At 41.0% G+C, this 21,605-nt stretch overlaps 1 protein-coding gene across 2 annotated transcripts; it reads right to left on the bottom strand.

The window, feature by feature from the left end:
• Positions 1–2,692: 2,692 nt before the first annotated feature.
• Positions 2,693–18,849, bottom strand: VNN2 (vanin 2). 2 transcript variants are annotated; one of them, XM_010988685.3, is made up of 8 exons: positions 18,718–18,849; positions 13,072–13,303; positions 12,820–12,950; positions 9,081–9,273; positions 7,606–7,894; positions 5,984–6,357; positions 5,107–5,277; positions 2,693–3,328 (listed from the first exon to the last, which is right to left on the bottom strand). In XM_010988685.3, exons 2-8 carry the CDS (start codon positions 13,282–13,284, stop codon positions 3,137–3,139), a joined length of 1,563 nt encoding a protein of 520 aa, XP_010986987.1. In that variant the 5' UTR covers positions 13,285–13,303; positions 18,718–18,849; the 3' UTR covers positions 2,693–3,136. The 2 variants fall into 2 exon arrangements, with proteins under 2 accessions (XP_010986987.1, XP_010986988.1); XM_010988686.3 differs by having other exon boundaries at positions 13,072–13,143; positions 18,718–18,848.
• Positions 18,850–21,605: the final 2,756 nt, after the last annotated feature.

Genomic DNA, 21,605 nt, shown 5'->3' with positions numbered 1-21,605 from the left:
GGTACGTTGATGTCACTCAGTTCATTCCTATTATTTTTCTCCCTTGACTTATTCTCAAGTGGGGTGGAAATTCTGTATCAGAATTATTGAAATATCTTCTTTCCTACTCTAAGTACTACTTCATGTCTTCAGATCTGGTAAGTCAAGAAGTCCTCTTCACAGTTATTACTGTTTCTACATCTAAATGTCTTTTCAAGAATGCTTTTGGGGGATGGGGGTATAGCTCAGTGGTGGAGCTCCTGCTTAGCATGCACAAGGTCCTGGGTTCAATCCCAAGTACCTTCACTGGGAAAAAAAAAAAAAGAATGCCTTTGTTAGAGTATCTGTGTGTGGCTGCATGTGTGAGTGTGTGTACCTGTGTTCTAAGCATATTTACTTCAGCAGGCATCAGGCCTAAGATGCCATCATCTATGAAATATCTAGGAGAGATGGTCAGAATGGAGTTAGAGAAGGTAAATGGAATTTACGAAAGAGGTCAAAACAGAAAAAATGTCACTGGAAATCACTTATGTATATGTTTGAGTTGACAACATGAGGGTGGGTCAGAATGCAAAGAAAGAATAAAAAAGTAGAAAGTAGAGGCAGTGATCACGGCAGAGTAGGCGGATATATCACAGAATTACTAGACTAGATCATATCACAGGGGCAATGTCACCGAGAGCCAAGAGAATGCGCAGACAGTGTCCCAGGACCTAGTGCCTGGAACATGGTATGAGTTAAAGAACCAAGGACCGAGAGGTGCGCCAAGGGAAAGCTGAAGCTAAAGGAACAGTTTTGTAACACAGAAGCCTGTGACTGGAAAATTGTAATAGTGCATTTCAGAAAAAAACCTGGCAAAAGCCAGGGTAGGTGGAAACCAGGGCCTTGTTTACTCCCTCCAGACCTACAGGAGACTCAAAAACTCACATGAAATTTCAAGGTGAGACAGGAAGATGTTTATCAAAGAAACTGGGTTCTGACCCAAGATTCTTTAGAAACAAGAGCTACTCCCTCAGGTGCATTTCCCTGAATCAAGGCCAAGTCAAACTACGCTTGAGTTGTTCAGCAAAATAAAACGTGTGTGTGAAAATCACTGGACAAGAGATGAGTTAAAACGTTGTGATGTGAACAATTTTTTACCACTGAGTTAAATATTCTTTATTTTCCTTAGGACTTGCTGCTTTTTGGTTTTTAGTTTTGTTTTTTGTTTTTAATGAACTGAAGCACAGCTGACAGGTCTGAGTGTGAGTCAGGGGAAGAACTGTCCTTTAGCAGGCAGGCGGTGTGCTGGTCCTGGAACGCCCCCTGCTTATCGAGACCTATGCGGGGCTGATGTCCTTTGTCAACAACGAGGCCAAGCTGGGCTGCTCCATGGCCCGTGGCAAGGTTGGCTTCTAGGTGCCCTGCTCGGGCCCGTCCTGGGGAGCCGGGCAGACGGGACTTGGGGCCTCGGGGCAGCTCCCCTGCTGCTGGCAGGCTCGGGGCCCTCACCTAGGGGTCTGGATGTGATTGGCGGAGTCAAATGAACTGTATACTTCAGCCGGATATTGGACGTCTGGGAACAGGAGCTACAGGCAAAACAAGGTGAATCGGGCCGTCCCTGTCCTGGCCAGCGTCCGTTTCCTAGAACCTCATTTTTCCTGTTTGTCCTGGTGTCTCCATCCAGCTTCCTGCCGTCTTCCCACCCCAGCCCCCAAGCATGTTAGTGATAAACATTGGTGATCCCACTAGGACCCCCCCGCCAGCACCTCAGCTGCGTAGACGATCACACCCAGGGAGGTATCAAGTTCCCCAGTGCCTGTAGTTGCAAATATGTTTATAGTTGGTGTCAAATTTTGTATCTGGAGATTTAATCCATCTTCTTCAAGCGAATACAAAAGAAGCCAGCAGAGGTGAGCTCAGCAAGAGAGCCTGCCTGTCAGCTCCTGAATGAGCAGTTGCTTTTGTGTAAATATGTGTTTGACCTAAAGTCACACTTTTTCTAAAATTAATCTACATTGTGTTAATAATACTCACAATATCTTCCCCAGGCCCAAAAAGGTTTGCAGAAAATCATTTTAAAACCAGTTATTAGTTTGAAAGAGTGAAAAAAAAAAAAAAAAAAAGAACTGTCCCTTAGAATCTATGAGGAGATCCTTGCTTGTATCTCCCTCACACCAGTGGTTTAGAGTCAGGAGTTGATTGTCAGTCAACACTGAAACTTCTGGAAGTGAACTGTCATTGCCCAAGAGTCATGGTATATATTGCAAAACCATTGCATAATGTCTCACTTCTTCAAGAGAAACCTGGCAAATCTGAAGTGTTTCATATTTTATGAAGAGATAAAAGAACACACAATTTTGATGATTATGTGATTTGGACTATTTACATACATGTACATTCATCACCACTGAAAAACAGACTATTCAATGTTGAAAATAGTGTTACCATGAACAGTCATGGTCTTTGTGTTGTGGGGTTTGTGTCTGTTAAGCTTCACCACAGCCTTCAGGTAGGACTGTTTGGGGCTATGGAGTCCCTGGGCCAGGTACCTGGACTAGCCGTCATTTCTTCTAGGATGTCTCAAAACAACTTTCATCATTAATATAAAGTTCAACCTTGGGGTTTATGTTTCCAGTGAAACTCCGTTGAGTTTATGTTTCCATCTGATTAGAAAGTAAAGTCCACCGCCTCCCACCTCCACACCCCCTGCTTATTAGCACAGAAAACTAGGTGAGTTCAAATCGTCTTTAATGTCAAATGGAATTCACAATTCACTCTCAGTTCCCGTTATTACTGTTCTCTTCAAAGGCCACTGCTATATTTACAACGTCTGTGAAGCTCTTCCCTCTGCTCTCACTCACACACACAGGTACACACAAAGTTACACAGCAAATAAGGTTGGAGCTAGGATTTAATCCTCATCTACCTGACCCAATCATCATCAATTACACCATTATACCATACTGCATTATTTCAGCGTTGCCACAAAAGAGGCAAAATTACCATAACACTTAAAAATAATCCTTGATTAGAAAAAATACACATATTTGGAAATCATTGGTCTATACTATTGAGCTGGCCATTCAAAGTTTCTTGGTAAACTTGGGAACCTGTTGAACACATTTCACAATCATATATTGGTACAATGCAGCGGTGAATGTGGTAAAGCAATGTCTTATACCATCACAGTATTTTGTAAAGCTATGATCATTAATGATGTGAATATTAACAGGTAAGTTGTTGCTGCGTTGCTGGTCCCACCTGAGATGGAGAGTGCGTCTTTAGTGTACCACCTCCCAAACAGTGACACTGTTAGGATAGGCTCAGATAATCCATTCTTGTTTACCAAACGCCCATCATTTAGAACCTAAAGAAAATGTGGGAAAAGTATAGTCAACTTGATTGAAATATACATTACAAGTAGACTCATGATTTTGAAACCGCCCTAGATAATATGGTTGATCAAGTAGGTTGCTAGGTAAGGGGGTTGGGGGTTGGGAATCTGGAGAATAGGTAGGAAAGGTAAGGGACAGCTGTTTTATATGTAATGAAGACTGGAATCATTCCAGAAGGTGCAATAATTGAATTTCAACAATGAAATGTAACCTTAATGAAAAGTCAGAAATCATCAGTAGCAAAGATTTCTGAAGTCCAATTATGTGCAAGATAACCAGGAGCCCGAGGAGTACAAATAACACCCTTTCCTCACGAAGCTTAAAGGTTAATGGTGAAACTGAGCAGACCTTCCTGCACTCCCTTCTCTCACTTCCTTGAATTAGCCCCAGACACTTTCAACTCACCTAGACTTATTTGTGCCAGTGTAGCCAACTTTTAACTGCTGGATTTCAGTTCCAGACCCCTTACTTCAGATCTGATCATGATTTTCTCTAGTTGGCATTTAAGCTTTTATTCCAGCCTCAATTTGCTCATGAGATTCTGCCTAACTGGGTTCTATGGCAGCCAAGGATTCCCATTCTCTGAGTTTCCCAGCCTTAAGGCTACAGCAGATGTTAAACTGTTGTCCCAGAATCAAATACTTCCATAAGGATGACATATTTCAATGTAACACTACAGGCAGACACAGACGTAGGACCATGGCAATCTACAATTTTAAAGATTTCCTTGCTTGATGCCTTGGATTAATTAGCCTAGATCTTATTTTTCTTTTATTAAAAAAAATGCAGTGATTTCACTTTAGTTACTGAAACTCCACCACTGTTTGCCACAGTTCAGTGAAGACATGAACGTCCAAATTTGTGGAGAATGTGTGTGTGTGTGTGTGTGTGTTTCTGTGCCATGTACTAACTAGGATATGAACCCGCAGAAGCTTGATTTTAATTTGAGATCAGTTTAATTTGTGGATTAATTGATTATGGCCACTGTGATTTGTGAAATAAATATCGGATTTTCTGTTTGTCTCCACACGTGACAAAAAGAAATTAAAAATCTGCGAGTAAATATTCTTCAACGAATGGTGCCTCAGGCACCGAGGTTCTAGGTATCTTAGTGTGTTATTCCAACAAAGTGTCATCACTTTAGAATTAGTTGCTATAAATTACAAAAGTGGCCAAAACATTTCTCCCTTTTTGATCCAAACCCACTGCAGTATGATTTCACAGTTCTTCCCATTGAGAGTTCCGCATCATTTGTTACTCCACCCTCTGAATCTACATTGGTCATGCGACTGGCTTTGGTGGTTGAGACATGTGCAAACATGGTGCAAGCAGAGACTTGAAATGAACTTGTTTAATTGTGTCTTTCCCTATTTGTGCTCTTGGACTCCCTTATCTAACATGTGTACAAGCCCTGCTTGCTGGAAGGTGAGGGACCACAGACAGAGAATGGCCCCAATCTCCCAGCTCATCACAAACCAACCAGCCCCAACTCACCCACCTGCTAGCAGCAGATGCATGTATGAATCCAGCCAAGATCAACCAAGCCCCTTCTAGTCTAGAAGAACAACCTAGCTACACCCAGTTCACATTGCCAACCACAAAATCAGGGCTAAAGAAACGGTTATTGTGTAAAGCCGTGAAGTTTTACGGAAGTTTGCTACACAGCAAAAGTTAACAGATGCAGCTGTCATAGCCTGTTTTACGTAACTTCAGACCAGATAAAATGAAAACACTCTTAAAATTCTCCTACCTCAAATTTTCCAGGTGCCAGATGGATATTAGTAAGTAGCACTTCAGGAAAAACATACTCTGTTCCAAATGTGCCACTTAGGGAGAACATTTCAAATCTTGTCAGAGCAGTTTCTACTGGCTGTCCACAAGTCGTCAAGTTAGTAGATTTGCATTTCACCAGGGTGCATACCTGTGTGGAACAGGTGCAGATAAAATGCAATGCCTGGAATCTAAGTAACTTGTACTAGAACAGTTGACTCAGTTTATAACCATAGCAAAGTAAATATTTTTCTCCATTTGATAAAGGGATTTGGATCATGTTTCTTTTAATTACCTGCTTTGTTGGAAACGGCAAATGATTAAGAACCAACCCTCATTTCCTGGATAACTAATGGATTGAAAGAAGCCAGGTTAAAACTAGGTTTGTAATAAGAAAGAAAAAAATCTGACTCCATATTAATTGTTTCTTTTACTTTATCCTTTGAATTCTATTGCTTTTGCTACACGTTAATCACTAAAGGGATGTTGCCTATAAGCTTAATTTACACATAATGGCCCATCTCTGGGAACCCTGCCCCATAGGAACTAAACATTAAGCTAAAATACCTTTGTTTAGCTCACAGGAAACATCCTGACCAGGCCCACCTGTGAATGGCTGCAGGAAAGAAGAAATGAATGCATCCCCTCCAGAGTCTGATTGAAACCAGGACTTTACCCCCTCCCCTTTTAGTATTAAAAAAAAAAGCCTGAATTTTCCCTCAAGGAAGGTGGTTTTTTGGGAACAATGCATGGAGTCCTGCCAAGAAAAAGCACTTAGTTCCGGGGGACAAATATGAAAAGTTAACTCTGGAATTTACTGGCACCTAAATATTCCCCTTCACTTGAGCTGAGATTACCTGCCAATATTCACTTCTCCTTCGGCCATGAAGTCCTGTAAAAGCTCCTAGCACATACACTTCATTCTCCTCTTTTCCCAGCATTCTGTAGCTTAAATGACAGCAGAGCTCTTTTTGACAGACTGTCAGGTTTCCTGCATTTTCAAAGAGCTCTGTGAAGTTGAACTCATCCCGGGAAATAAATCCCCCGAAAGTGTGCTTCTGTACTGGGAATGGTTTGATGGTTGTGGCGTAGGCGCTCCAATTCACGGCTGTTGGGTAGGTCGGAGAGATTCGGGGATGCGAGTCCACCTCTGCAAGGAGAAGCTTTCCCAACTCTGTTTCCTTATCATAATAATAGACCTTGGGAGAGTGTGGTGCATAGATACCGCTGCCTGAGAACAAAAGACAAGAATTTAGAAAACAAACAAACCAACCCAACACTGCCAATTTCCACATCAGAATTGGGCATGTGGTCATGTCACAAGGTTAGTCATGATAAGACAGCACAAAGGCACTGAACACCTGAGTACTTCCCTGTCCTCTACTGGAGGAGATTCAAATATATGATCAGTGGTCTCATTTCAAATAAGCTTTGAATAAAATACAATACAATATGTTAGCATTATAGAAAGTTAAGCCAAATATTAAAATCTTTGAATTCAGGAGGTCCTGAAATGTAGGGAAGGTAATGCAAATTTTTCCCCTATCCTTCACTGTGGTGGTTTTCAAATAGATCCAAAAATTCTTCAACACTCCTCTCTCCAATGGGTAGATCTAATTCCTTTCTCCCTGAGTGTGAGCTTGACTTAGTGACATACGCCACAAATAGAATATGGTAGAAGTGATAGTTTGTGACTAGTCATAAAGGGCAATGCATATTTCCTCTCTCTTTCTCTCTCATCACTTGCTCTGGGGGAAGCCAGCTGCCATGCAGTGAAGAAACATCACACAACCCTGTGGAGAGATCCGTGTGGCAAGAAATGAGGGTCTTTTGCTAACAGAGGGAATAACCACATGAGTGAGCCATCCTGGAAGTGGAAGCAGACCTGCCAGCCCCAGTCAAGCCTTCACATGACTGTTAGCTCAGCCAAAAACTTGATGTACCCGAAAGAGATGGCCTGAGCCAGAACTACGCAGCTAAGGCACTCCCTCATTCCTGACCAACACCAGCTGTGAGATAATAAATGTTTGCTGTTTTAAGCCACTTTCACATTTTAGAGTAATTTGTTAGACAGTGACGTGTCAATAATGCACTCCTCTGCCTTCACCCATTGTAGAGCACATCTCGTTCAGTTTCCTGCTTAGCCACCTACTAGCTGGCAGCCTTTGGCAAGTTACTTGTGCTTTTTGTGTCTCAGTTTTCTGCAAATTGGAATGAAAATACTCAGCCCATACATAGAGTTGTGAGGATAAATGAAATAATACACACAAAAGTCTAAACACAGCCATAGCTGTTATAATCTAGCACTAGCTATTGTATGTGTGTGTGTGTGTGTGTGTGTGTGTGTGTGTGTGAGAGAAAGGATACAAACATAGTGAGAATTCCCAACAAAGAACAAAAAATTTCAAGTCATATCTGAAACACTAGTTTCTCTGCATTTAGAAACATGATTAGCATACCTCATCTGGTCATGAATTACCTGTCATTCTTAGGCTGACGTGATGTGTGTTGGCCACCAAAAGATTAACTCCCATGCCCATAGCCCAGGCTGAATGGAATTCAATAGCTGTCAAAAGGGGCAAAACATTCATCCACGCTGTGGGAAACAATACGGTGTCCACCTGGAAATCTTTCACCAGGGTCACAGCAGGATCATGGAAGAGTATATCGAAGCACGTGAAAATGCCAAACCTTCCGAAGGTGGTGTTGAAAGTCACCACCTCTGGCTTTTCAGGGACATCAAACTGAGGCTCAGAGTAGAGGTGGTACTGTAACAAATGCACAGGATAAAACCAGGAAAGGCTTGTTTATTGAAGAGATGACTCATGAAAACCCTCTGAGGTTAGTAATTTTGAGATTTGGCTATGCTCAACAGCAGGGATTCTATAGATGGTGGATGCATCTGGTGGTTGGAAGTTAATTTCCAAGGAAAACAGAGAAAAATAGTGTCTGTCTGTCTGTCTGTCTCTCTCCATCCCACCCTCCCTCTCTCAATTAGGAGCCAATTACCACCTCATAAATCCCAAATACTACGTACTTCTTGAAATATGAAGACATACATCATTCTTCTTCGAGTCCCTGATACATAGAAACATAATAGATGCTCAATAAATACCAGTTAATCTGATGAGAGATGCCATCTCCCTCCCTGCAGTGTTCCATCCAAAGTAATCTCAGGGACTCTTACCTAGCTTTCAAAATTGTTGTTGAAAATAAATGTTTTATTTAATTCTCTCTGATTCCTTGGAGGTAAACTTGAGAAACTAACCTAGTCTAATATAATAATCAGGGTCAACAGCTTAATGAAATGATTTGCAAAGTAGGAAAGGCAAAGGGTTGGGAGCAATACTATTAAAACATTTCTCTCAGCTAGTGAGGGGGGAGGATATGGTTCACTGTAGAGTGTGTGCTTAGCATGCAAGAGGTCCTGGGTTCAATCCCTAGTACTTCCATCAATCAATCAATCAATCAATCAATCCTAATTACCTTCCCTCACCACCCCCAAAAAGACAAAACCAACTAAAATTTCTCTCTCAGTTTATTTTCTACTTAAACATTTCAAAAGAATTTGAAATCTACTGGCATTTTAAGAACTGATAAACAAAAACACTCTTATCAGATCCACATGGGTCACAAACTGTTCCAAGGTACCCTGATGGAACAGTGAGAGCATCTCAATTTAAGATGACCTAGGTCATCACTAGCTCACCCACATCTGTGACCTGTGCCACCCTGCACTTTATCGGGCCTGGTTAAGTGGATTGACCAACTATGCTACCAGGTTAACTAGATCAATATTTACAGAATGGAAGAGTAGCTTGAAATGATTCTTGCAAAGAGAGTGCCTTAAAAAATGATACCACTTCGAAAACAAGAAAATGGAAGCCCTGACATTAAACACAGCATTCACCCCCCTCGCAGCAGGCTCTACTTCACACACACAGCCCCTCTTACCTTATGGTAACGTGCCACCAGCTTTCCCTGTGTATCATACACTACGTTGGTGTTGTATTGGTAATAGCCACTAGGAGGGCACGTGGAGCCCCTGGAATTACATGGCTTTTTGTCCCCAATATTCGCCAAGACATAGATAGAGTTGTTCTTGGCCAGGCAGCTGAGTCTTACTTGTACTGGTGTGTGACCAAATCTAAATCAAATTTTAATGAAGACATGTCAATAAGTCAGACAGAGGAAGACAAACACTATATGATCTCACTTTTATACGGAATCTAAAAAAGTCAAACTTGCAGAAACACAAACTAGAATGGCGGTTACCAAGGCCTGGAGTTTGGGGGCTGGGGAGGGTTTGTTCAAGGGTACAAACTTGCAACTAAGAGATAAATGAGTCCCAGAGATTGAATGTATAGCAGTGATTATAGTCAACAATACTGTATCCTAAACTTCAAAGCACATATAAAATGAGATCTTAATTGTTCTCACACAATAAAGGAATGGCAATTATGTGACATGATAGAGATGCTATTTAGAAGTCACAAATTATACTTAAACTTGAAGTTTTTTCCACATCTTTTCTACTGCTGCAGCAATTCGTTATTCACTCTCCTGCATTAACGGTGGTCACCTCTCTACCGGATCATTCCATCAACGTGCAAGTATGCTCTAGTACTTCTCATCTTTAAAAAAATAAAAAATAAAAACCTCTCTTGACTCCACATGCCCCTCTAATTTATGCTCCATTCCTCAGGTCCCTTTTAAAGTAAAGCAAAACTTCCTGAAAGAGCTGGCCATCTTGCTACCCTCAGCCCATCCTCTCCCTTTCTCTTTTGAAGCACTAGGATCAGGTTTCATTTCTTACCATCCCACCCGACAACTCTTACCAATGCCGATGATGACATCCGCATCTTGCCTGGTCTCATCCTACTTACCTGCGGCATCCACACAGTTAATTACATCCTCCTCCCAGAAACACTTCACCTTACTCATTGGACCCCACCCTCTCATTCTCCTCCTCACTGGGTGCTTTCCTTCACCGCCTTTTCAGGTTCCTCCTCATCTCCTCTGAGTGTAAACATTGGAATTTCCTACAGCTCAAGCCTTAAAGCTTTCCTCTTCTCTAACTCACTTCATAGGTAAACTCATCATGGTGTTAAAAAAAACCATCTATATGCAGACTCCTGACTTTCTATCTCCAGCTCTGACCTCGCCTTTCATGCCAGACTTGTATACGCAACTGCAAAGGTGATATATCCACTTGGATATCTAAAGGGCAACTCAAACTTCAGATGCACAAAATTGATCCGCTGAGTTCCATCCCAGACTTGCTAGTCCTTCTGCACTCCTGAATCAAAGCAGTACCCTATGTGGGCTTCCCAAGACAGACCACCCCACATCTTCTGCCTGCCTCTTGTTTGTAGAAAAGCTTTAGTCTCTTAGGCACTCCCTGAGTCGCAAAAGGCTGGCTCAAGAGTTAATGATTATAAGAATGTAAACACATAGCAACAAAAAATAACAGTTGGATCAGGAGAACTTGTAATAATTTAAACAATAGATCAGTCATGTAGCAGAATCACAGAATCTGTTGTTCCTCCCTGAACTACATAGATAATAATGTCTGACGCACTCCTGAGTTGTTTTGCAGATACTGACCCACTGACCCCAGATGGAAGAAGTCAACTGCATGATGACCATGAGTACAAGCTCCCAGATCAGGTGGAGCCTGAAGATTGATGATTTAACCCCTGTGACATCACCATGCAACCTCACTGTCAACCAGAGAATTGTGCAAGAGCTGGACATGTACCCTGTGACACTCTCCCTCACCTTGCCTTAAAAACCCTTCCCTGAAATCCATCAGGGAATTCAAGTCTTTTGAGCATTAGCCACCCATTCTCCTTGCTGAGCCTTATAATAAATGCTACATTTTTCTTCACCACAACCCGGTGTCAGTAGATTGGCTTTGCTGCATGTGGGTGAGCAGACCCAAGTTTAGTTCGGTAACACTCCCTATGTCTGTAAATGGCAATTCCATGCCTCCAATTGCTCAAGCTTATAACTTGGGAGTCACTCTTGATGCTTGTCTTTCTCTCATAACCCCAAACATAATCTGGCAACAAATCCTGTCACCTTGACATCTGAACAGATCTATAATCTGGCCACTTCTTACCACCTCCATCTCTTTCATCCTGGTTCTAGTCCTCACCAGCTCTAACCAGGATGATTACAATAGCTTCCTAATGGTCTCCCTGCCTTGCCTTCAAGACCCTACGTGATCTATACCACCCCACAACGTGGCACCTTCTGACCTTATCTTTCAGTTTCCCTCCCTGGCCAACACACAAAGCCATACTCACTCAAAGCTCCATAATCAACCTAAATAAAAGAATAAAACAATAGATCAAACACATCATCTCACCCAAGCATCCCTTCCCCCAACTCTTATCCCCAAAGGACATTCTATATAATGAGTGAGTTTGTTTACATCTATCTTCTCCCACTAGAATATTCATAAGCCATGGGGAGGGCAAAAACTTTGTTTTATTAGGTGCTATATCCCATATATTCTTAGTATCTGGCACACAGTCGATGCTCAGAAAAGAATCATTAAATGAATTAAATGTGACTCTACTGGGTGACAATGCAAGCCCATTTTCTGTCCAGATGTGTTCCTTCTAGCTTAGAGTCATGAGAGAGGTATTTACTAACCATATAGGATAAACCTCTCCCCCACCCATCGCTAGTTTCCACAGCTACTATGACATTTAACTAACCCATAAATTTGCAACCTTTGTTGTTTTTAACAGGAAATCCAGAACTTAATCTTACTGTGAGATGACAAACAAATGGGTTGTCCCAATTCTCAAAACCTCTAGGTAGAGCAAATGTCCAGCTATTGCCTCTCTTCTGCACACACAAAAAAAGGTTCTTACAAACATGACTGAAAGCATTAAGCTCAGAACAGGAAGGATCAGAAGATGAAACTGTTGTCTGTCGTGTAACCCGATACTCTCCTCCTTGTGTAGTTAGTCTCTCTGGAGCTAAGAAAAGCCATTTTCTGAGAACCCTTATATCAACTTCAAGACACAGAATGAGTGTGAGTGAGAGACTTTTTACTGCAAGTATACAAGTGTGCAATCTGTACCTCAATACTTCATCTTAGCAGATGGTAGGATTTATATATTTACACACACACATATATATACACATATATTTAAATATTTTATATTAGAAAGTTTCTAGATTATTTTTTCCCAGGAAAATTAGTTTCATGAGCCTAAGAAAATGTACAGTTTCAAAGCATAAAGTCTCATGATCCACCAGAAGGTACGTTGTGAGGTCTTTCTGCTTGGGACACAGATTCTGGAGCAGAGAGACTCCATGAAATCAAAATATGGTGCCTTCAATAGAGACCTTGGAATATCTTTCAATTACAACGTACTGTTCACTTCAGAAATTAATTTACTACTTATTTCCATCAGATCCTCTTCCCCTTAGTTTCTAATCCTAGTAACAAATGTCTTACTTATACATTTTGTCTAAATTTCATATTCAATTATAAATAATTGTTAAATGGTATCTAAGTGTAATTTTTTAATCTAATGGGTGCCAAGGGATATATAGCAATACCAAGCACCACATGCATGATCATTCAGGATTTATCATTTTGCTGTGGTGAACATGCACATTTTAGAGAATCACAGCACCTTCACACAAACAATTAGGATCCTGAAGATACCTGTGGGGTTGTTGACATGGAATCCAGTTCACCTGAGGGTCTGGGATATACTCAAGATAAGGGAAAATGGTTTCCCGGGTAAATTTCCAGCCATAAATGGCATCTTCAGGAGTCACAATAATTTGAGCACCCTGTTCAAAACAAGTTAAAACAAAATTATTTCACTGTGTATATTGACAATTCACCACCCCAGTCTTCCACCAGCTTTCATGCCCCTCTCATAAATGATGATGAGCAGAAATAAAAGCATACCTGCTCAGCTGCCTGCTTAATTGCTTTCTCCAGAATATCCATATTCTTGTTCATGAGGAGCAAGGCATCATCCTGAGAAACAGGTGTTTCTGTGTTATTTGGCAAAATGACAGCATGTTCATACACTGCAGCTCTAAAAGTATCCAGAGCACTGACATGCAGGATAATTTGGGCAAAAACTGCCACGGAGGCTTGAAAAGAGGAAGGGATCATGGCCAAGGTCAAGTGACTTCTGAAAGTGAAAGTAACATTCATGTAGTATTTCTAGAGAGAGGAACATTTATGTAATATATGACTGCCAGCTCTTATTTTGTAATCTTATAAATATTATGCCTGACCACTTTGGAGGGAAAAAAAAATTTCAGTTCCATGAATGCAGTCAAATAGTACTACAAGGATTGTACAGCATGTACTATTGATAAGATTCAACATCAAATTTCAAAAAAACACACAAGTGAAATATAGTACAATTGTACCCTTTTCTTAGTAGACAGAAAGTAGCAACTAAATTAACTCTCATGTGAAAAATCAGAATGCAACAAATTTGATTTATTAAATTACAAAAAGTAGGTAATTTTTTTTCTGTTCTGTTGAATGATCTACATCATGTTTATTTTTAGAAGAGGAGAAAATTTCAAAAATATTTACTGCTAGGAGAATGCACTAAGACAATACTATGAAAAAAATTCACCCAGATCAACCCTTTGACTTACCTGTTAAAGCCTATGAACATACACTCCATAAACACAAGACTTTGTGTCTGGTTGGCACGTTGCTGCATCCTCAGTGCCCAAAGTACCCGTATTTCAGATACTGTTCCCTGGTGTTTGGCCAGAGGAGGAATCACGAACTTCTACTTAGGGGGCCACAGCCCTTAGGGAACTAAGCTTTCTTCCTCCCTCACTCCCTCCCCTTCCCTCCCTCCCTTCCTACTTTCCTTCCTTTCTTTGGAAATAGATGCAAAGGAAGAGGAAGAAATATCTTAGGATAGTGATCATAAAGCCCATCTCTGTTATAACCCAGTTAAGGTATAATTTTCATTTTTGTTGGAGGAAAATAACCACATAAATGAGTTGTTTCTTTTTAAAACACATACATTATGTGACCTCTGATAACCTCTTCAGACATCCGTATTCTCCCTTCCCCTGTCCTGATCTTAGCACACGTGGGTTTAGTTTTTTGTTTTTGTTTTTTGTTTTTAATCTGGGTCTCTTGGTAAAGTTCGTTTGAATACTTTTAGACAGAGTAGAAGAGTAGAAACAAATAAATAACATTCTTCAATGTTTTCCCTCATACTGAGATAAAATTCTTGACATGGACGAGGTCTAAGGGCTATAAACAAGATCTACTCATACTTCCTCACTCCTGATTCTAGAATATTCCCCTGATACCAAGACATCACGCACATTTCTGAGCTCTGGTTCAATGTCTGCACCTAACTGTCAACACTCACTTGCATCTTTTAAGGAACCCAGTGCAAAGTGATCACCTTAAGATCACAGGAGACTCTAAATACTCCATAAATATTTGATTCAACTGATGCCCAGGGAAGACCCTTAAGTTCTTTCATCTCCACAAGTATAACTCAGATTGTGATCTACTTTCTTGTGTTTTAATCTCACCAATTAGTAATACTTCATTATCTCTTTTGCTTGGTAGTTAGGTAGCTGGCGACAATGAACTAACAGTCTGGACGTCTGGAGGGTAGGAACAAAAATGATCGGACACTAAGATCCATGTTTCCTGGACGTTTTTCTCTCTCTCTGATTATAAACAAGAGAAACAATATTTTGTTTATTAGAGTTTTTCAACTGGAGGGCACAAGGGGAAATGGCTTCTGTTGTGAAGTCAAAGTCATCAAGTTCCCTTTTTTTTCTCTGCAGCATTTAAAAATTGTCTCACCAAAAAACAGAATGTGAGGAACAAAGATAATTGCATGGAAGACTCGGATGCTAGTAAATGAAATGGCAATTTCAATATGGAAAGATGTGTGAGATATAAAGGAAAAGTAAATGATCTTTATAAATATTTGCCATAGAGGCAGCTAATATTGTTTTAAATCTTCAGCAGTAAAAGACCAAAATTCAGGACATGGAACTTCAAGTGTTCACATTTTCATGCTCATAAAGGTGACTGATTAAGTAAGCCTTAATTAACTTCTTTAGTTTAACCCAGTTATAAAATAATGGCCACAGGGAACACTGATTAACTGTAATTTACTGCTAATAGGACCTACTTCCTAATTTACCGATTGATGATTAATGGACTTCATTACAGGGGTGAAAAGCTACAATCAACTCAAAATTATTTGGTCAAAGAGCCACTATTTAAAAAAAAAAAACAGACATAGCTCAAATATTTGTTTCTAATTGTGAATCTGCTCATCTCTCAAAGTAGTATTCAGCCGGGCTTGGTTTTTGCAGCTGTAATAAGTAAGAAGAGAGAAATGTAGTTTCATGCTTTGCATGTGTCTGTGACCCTCTATTTCTAAAAGTTCAGGCAATCATACCTGCTCTGTCACCTTTGCAGAGTTATTCTGAGACTCAAAGACACATGAAAGTCCTTCGCAAGATTATGATGGGACGACAATACTTAACAGAAAGGGGAGACAATTTAATAATGTAATCGTCCTGACTGCTTAATATCACTTCATTGTTAAACCCACATCACTACTGTTATCCAGTTAAACAAATCTAGTCTAGTTTGGGGTACTGTGCTGGGGGTGGGATGGGGAGCACAGCACCTGGGCACCAGCTCCTGGACCACGCCCAGCTGAGCACGGCAGACACACATCTGTGGGGTGGTGGGGGCACTGCAAGAGCACCGAGACCCCAGAAAGGCAAGAAACAGCTCCGGGCTCTGATCCAGGCTGCCGCGCTTCCTGGTCTGGTCCTCCTCCCAGGTACAAAATGACAAGTGATTCGAGAACAAAGAGTTGGAAATAACATGTTTGGTTATTGACAGCATTTCCTCGTGGTAACAAAGATGACGCATCAAAATAAGTAAGCAAAAGTACTTAGTGGTAAAGAACAATATTTCTGTCCCTGCCCTGCTTGGAGTCTCGAATTTGTCTTCAACCAGACTGTTTGGCGGGGAGGGAGGGTATAGCTCAAGTGGCAGAGCACATGCTTAGCTGGTTTTAATCCCTAGTACCTCCATCAAACAAACAAACAAACAAATAAGCCTAGTTACTCCCTCTGCACCAAAAAAAAAACAAAAAAAAAAACTGTTTGAATCAGCCTTTGAGAAAGGAAATGGCTGCTTGAGCAGAACCAGCTGAACTTTAAGCATCATTTAGTGCCATGTCCCTGCCAGGTGAGGCGCTCCTCTAGCAATGGACTTGAGTGAGTATTCACCTCTTCAAACAGTTCATGAAGCTCAAAAGAGAGAATAATGATTGATCACATCCTGGTGCTCTGGGAATGGACGGAAGGGTTGTGCCATAGGAAGTTGCCAATAGCCACCTGTTTCAGACACCTAGCAAAAGCAGTTTCACGTAGTTCAACTACGCTTCTGCTTTCTCCTTTCGGAAGTTGAGGACTGTGGTGTGCTGAGCTGCAGGAGCTCCTTTGAACCGGCAGCAGGCTCCCCTACTGTCTGCTGGCCCCACTTCCTCAAAGGAGAAACAATAACAAGCTGTCTTCTGGATTTCACTTGCAAATCTTTAACTTTAGCTCTGATCTAACTCTGCCAAAGGTTCTTTGACTTCGCCAACAGAAACATATAGAAACGTCTCTTGGTGACTGGATGTTTGGGTCCCCCTGCCAAATCCCCAACGTGATGGTATTGGGAGGTGGAGCCTTTGAGAAGGGATTAGATCATGAGGGCCAAGCTCTCATCAGTTTGATTCCTGCCCTTATAAAGGAGACGCCAGAGAGCCACAATGCCTTCCCCCATGTGAGGACACAGTGAGGGAACCACGAAGTGGGTCCTACCCAATCAGAATCTGCCAGCCCCTTGATCTTGGACTTCCCAGCCTTCAGAACCATGAGAAAGACATTTCTGTTGTTTTTAAGCCACCTGGTTTGTAGTATTCTGTTGTAGCAGCTTGAACTGACTAAGACAGGTGGATTCCAAGCTTTTGGTAAGTTCAGGACGACTGCCACAACTGACCGAAACCCACAGGAGCTGGGTCAAAGTCATCTGTTGATTTATGTCGGAAGCTGTAGAAACCTGTACTTGAAAGGGTACGATACAAAACTAAAGCTGAAATCTCAGGTACTTACTGGGAAAAAAAAATGAAAAGAAAGATTAAAAGTAGAATATCATCAAGCTGTGGTCCGTTTATTGTTTTTGTCAAGCAATATGAGGGCATCACAATAATAATACTCCTTGTTCACCGTGAGTGGGGATGTGGGAAAGCATGTCTGAGAGCTGAGATGACTGCTTGCGGATTCACTCTGAGGGAAGCCCTCCACTTGCCTGGTGCCTGCCTGCTTCCTTCTCTCCATGGCCTGTGGCTCCTTCAGTCACCCTGGACTTCCTTTTTCTTTTCTTTTTAAAAATTTTAAGGTTATTTCCCCCATGCATATATTTTTGTTTTTATTTGCTTTTGCTTTTTGTTTGGAGCAGGGGAGGTAATTAGGTTTATTTATTTATTTTGATGGGGGTACTGCGGATTGAACCCAGGACCTTGTGCCTGCTAAGCACGTGCTCTACCACTGAGCTATACCCTTTCCTCGCACCCCTTACTTTGTTTTGGTTTCCTTTCTGGGTGGGCATTAGCTGGCCAGAGGCTTCTGACCCCTTAAGCATCAGGAAAGGGAGTATTTTATCCAAGCCTGGGAATTCTGATTTCTGGGCATTCATGGAGGCCAGGTCACCCAGACCAGATGCAATCACACAGTTTCTACTGAACAAGGACCAAATGGCTAGGAGATGTAACAGAGCAATAGCAGCTGGACATTTTCTAGCCCTCGAGGCCTAAGGTGACTCATGTTTATGTCATATTCTTTCTTTTTAGCACAGGATTCCACTGTAATACATATTCACTCTAGAACTTTCCTCCAGGTAGAGACACCTAAACTCTGTATCGGCATGCATTTAATTATTGTTTGCTTATATGGCATAATTTTTTTCCCACTGTAATAAGAGTCACGATGGTACCGTTAATGGTTAAGGATATGGCCCCTGGGGCCAGAAGAATCCCCGGCTGTGAACCACTCCCTGGTGTGAGAGCAAGTTGTACGTCCTCTCCGGGCGACAGTTTCCCTCACCCGCAAAACGGTGATTATATATGCTGAACAGTCTTTGCTGTGACTATTACTATCTCATGCCCACAAGATGGAAGCCATATTGTGAGTGTGATGCCCAGTGCAGCTGTGACCCAGGTCTTTAAATCTCTCTGGTCAGATCCTCACCTGTTCTTGGCCACCAACTTTTAAAAGAATGTCCATTAGCCTACATGCTCTGTTTTCTTATTGTTCTGGCGCTTTCCACAAAGTCTTTCATGTTTCCTCTCTTCTATGTCAATCTGGCCTGAATGGCTTCTTCTGGAATTATTAACTTCAGGTCCCTTTCTACCAGCTAACCTTGATGGTTCTTCCTCCAGTAGTACCCCAGATTCAGCCTCTGATCAATAGCTCTCCCTGTTTCAGACATCATTCTATTTTCTCAACCTCACACATACACACACGAAAAACTTACCGAGAAACTGGATTACTGATACGTTGCTGCTGGGAGAGTTGTGAAATGGTACAGCCAGCCACTCTGGAAAAGAGCTTGGGAGTTTCCTTAAAAACTAATCACAGCCCTGCCTCTCCTGAGTGGGAGGACTGGGTCACATTACCTTCTACATCCTCTCGTTTCCTGTTCCGGAAGAGGACACTTAATGTTCGTGAAGAATTTAGAGGCCCCAGTGTGAGAAGAATTTCTTTATGAGCTGCTGCTTCAGTTTCTCACAGGATGAGCCATTAACCAAAGTGACTATATGCAAAGACAGAGAAGAAAAGCTGAAGTCTGTGTGTGTCTGCTTTGACCACCCAGAATCTGAATCTTGGGATTTACTAAGCAGAATTCACTTATAGGGAAGATTAACACATACGACGCAGTATCTGCTTGGGACTTCTTGCTCTTCTGATTCAGCTGACCAAAGTCCTGAGAGCTGCATTAAGACAAATTCACCAGCTACAGGAATGAAAAAGTGTGGGCAGAGCCTCCTTTCCTGTGCCGATGTTTCCAATTAATAATGCTATTTTGCCTCGAGAATATTTCTTCCAGAGCGTTTGCAGTGGCACGCATAGAATTAAATCCGGCAGCTCCCTTAGTATCTGATGACAGTACCACTTCTTCACGCACATCCCTGTCCTCATACTCTTTGTGTTTCAGATCTAGAGGCTGAATGCAGCCCTGAGAAATGAACACATCAACAACCAGGTATCTCTGATTGTTTCTGGATAAGTAAATGTAAGAGGCAAAAGCAAACCAGGAACAGTGAGAGTAGAACAGAAAACAACAGAGGAATTGAATATAACCATTCATTTCACTTAAGTTCTGAGAGTGTAAGAAGTAAAAGTACTAGTATTATGCTTGTAAAATATTGGTAAACAGAAACCTCAATTAAACCGAATTGGGGAACCAGAAGGGGAAGCTCTCAGGTCCTACATCGGCAGCAGAGCCCAACAGGAAAAAGAAAGATCCACCTTCTTTCCTGGTAAGGACTCAGCTAAGGGAAAGCCCTAGGCTCTTTGTTTACCAGGTCCCTCCCAACTTCCTTCTCCCATCAAAAAAGCGCTCCTTCCCTTGCTGTGCACATGGCTCGCCATGGCTCCAAACCCTGAATTGCTATCTCTGTTGATTCTGAATCTTTGCTGAATATCTGGTGGTCTATTTGTTTCAGGTTAACATGTTCAAATGAAATATTTACCTACACTGGTTTTAATTCCTTTAAAAGAAAAAAACCCTATTCAAATTCATCCAGCAACTGATTTCATGGCTGTCATTTTTGAAATATATGATAATGTGACTTCACTGATTTGGCATTCAAATTTATCTTGGATGACAAAAACTTCAAAATGATAATAATGTACTACTTTCTGTATTTATCATGCTATTATTGACCATTTGTCAACAAGAAGTGCACTTTGAGTTATTTTAGTACTGATAATGCAATTGCAATAAACTATAAATCAGAATTTATTACTGAACATCATGTTTTCTAGACTGTCACCTATAAATGAAGCAGGATTGGAAGTGGGACTGTGGATTTTCTGAAAGAAACTAGTGCAAATATTTCAAGAGTTACAAGTTATTACTAAGGGAACATTGAATAAGTAGGCTTTAGTTTCATATGTTAATACTTTAGATATCATTTTAGTTGTTCTGTCTAAATATGTTGTTTCTGAATGTTACTTTCTGTGAGCTTATTTCATAAATTGAGGGCATATGACAGTGATATCAAAGGAAAGATAACTATCTTAACAAATCTTTGGATTGTTCTGTTCTGATATGACTGTATATAAATAAAAGAAAGCTGTTTCTTTACTTCTCATTAATTAGTTGTATTTAATGAAAATTAGTTGGCTAAGTCAGTATTTGTTACCCACTTCTTTTGCCAACTATATTAGTAAGGGTATATTATGATACTGTACCCTAAGTGTTGCAAGATGTTACCACTGGGGGAACCTAGGTGAAAAGTACAGATGATCTATGTGTATTATTTTTACAACTGTGTGTGACTCAACAATTATCTCATGGAGGGAAGGGTATAGCTTAGCGGTAGAGTGTGCACTTAAAATGCACAAGGTCCTGGGTTCAATCACCAGCACCTTCATTTAAATAAATAAATAAACCTAATTGCTCCTCCTCCAAACTAAAATAAAAAGTAAAAAAATTAAATTTTTTAAAAACTATCAAAAATTGTTTAAGTTTTAATTGAAAAAAGATTTATGATTTTTTATTTGTCCTTTTAATTTGTCCTTTGGATTAATCTGTATAACATGTGTATAGGTTGCCATGTTTTATTTAACATAAAAGATACCTTTTTATCTATTATATTCTACAGTCAGTCTCATTTTTTAAAAAGTTCTTTTAAGCGGGGCATCTTTGTTACATTTAGAAGAATATAAATATATAAAAATATAAACATAAATAGAGATTTCCTTTGACAGTTTTGACCTGCCTTTTGGTTTCATTGTTCAAAGTTCCTCTATCCTTTCTCACAGTTTTAACTTTTTTTTGTCATTTAATACTTCAAAATTATAAAATGACGAAGGGACAAAGTTGGTTTTGTACAAAGCGTCTTTATATACACTGGTATGCACAGCACGTGTTGACAGCGGCGTGTTGGGAGCGGGACTAAAAGGTTCTCTCGCCAGAAAGCCTGGAATCTGCGTCGACCTTGAACTATTTTCAACAGTCAGCGGCGCTGGTAACGGTAATGGGCTGACAATCCTGAGTGATGCTCAATCCTGAGCGGGGACGGTGCGAGCCCGGGCGCAGCAGCCGGGCTGTGAGCCGTCGGCCGATCCCTGTGGTGGTTTCCTAGCGGCCCCACGTGGCAGACGTGGGAACTGCAGAAGTGGGCTCCTCGGCCA

The sequence above is a fragment of the Camelus dromedarius genome, chromosome 6 (genome assembly GCF_036321535.1).
Source record: "Camelus dromedarius isolate mCamDro1 chromosome 6, mCamDro1.pat, whole genome shotgun sequence".
NCBI classification, from domain to species: Eukaryota; Metazoa; Chordata; class Mammalia; order Artiodactyla; family Camelidae; genus Camelus; species Camelus dromedarius.
Note: the sequence above shows the minus strand (reverse complement) of the source record. Positions and strands in the feature narration are given on the sequence as shown.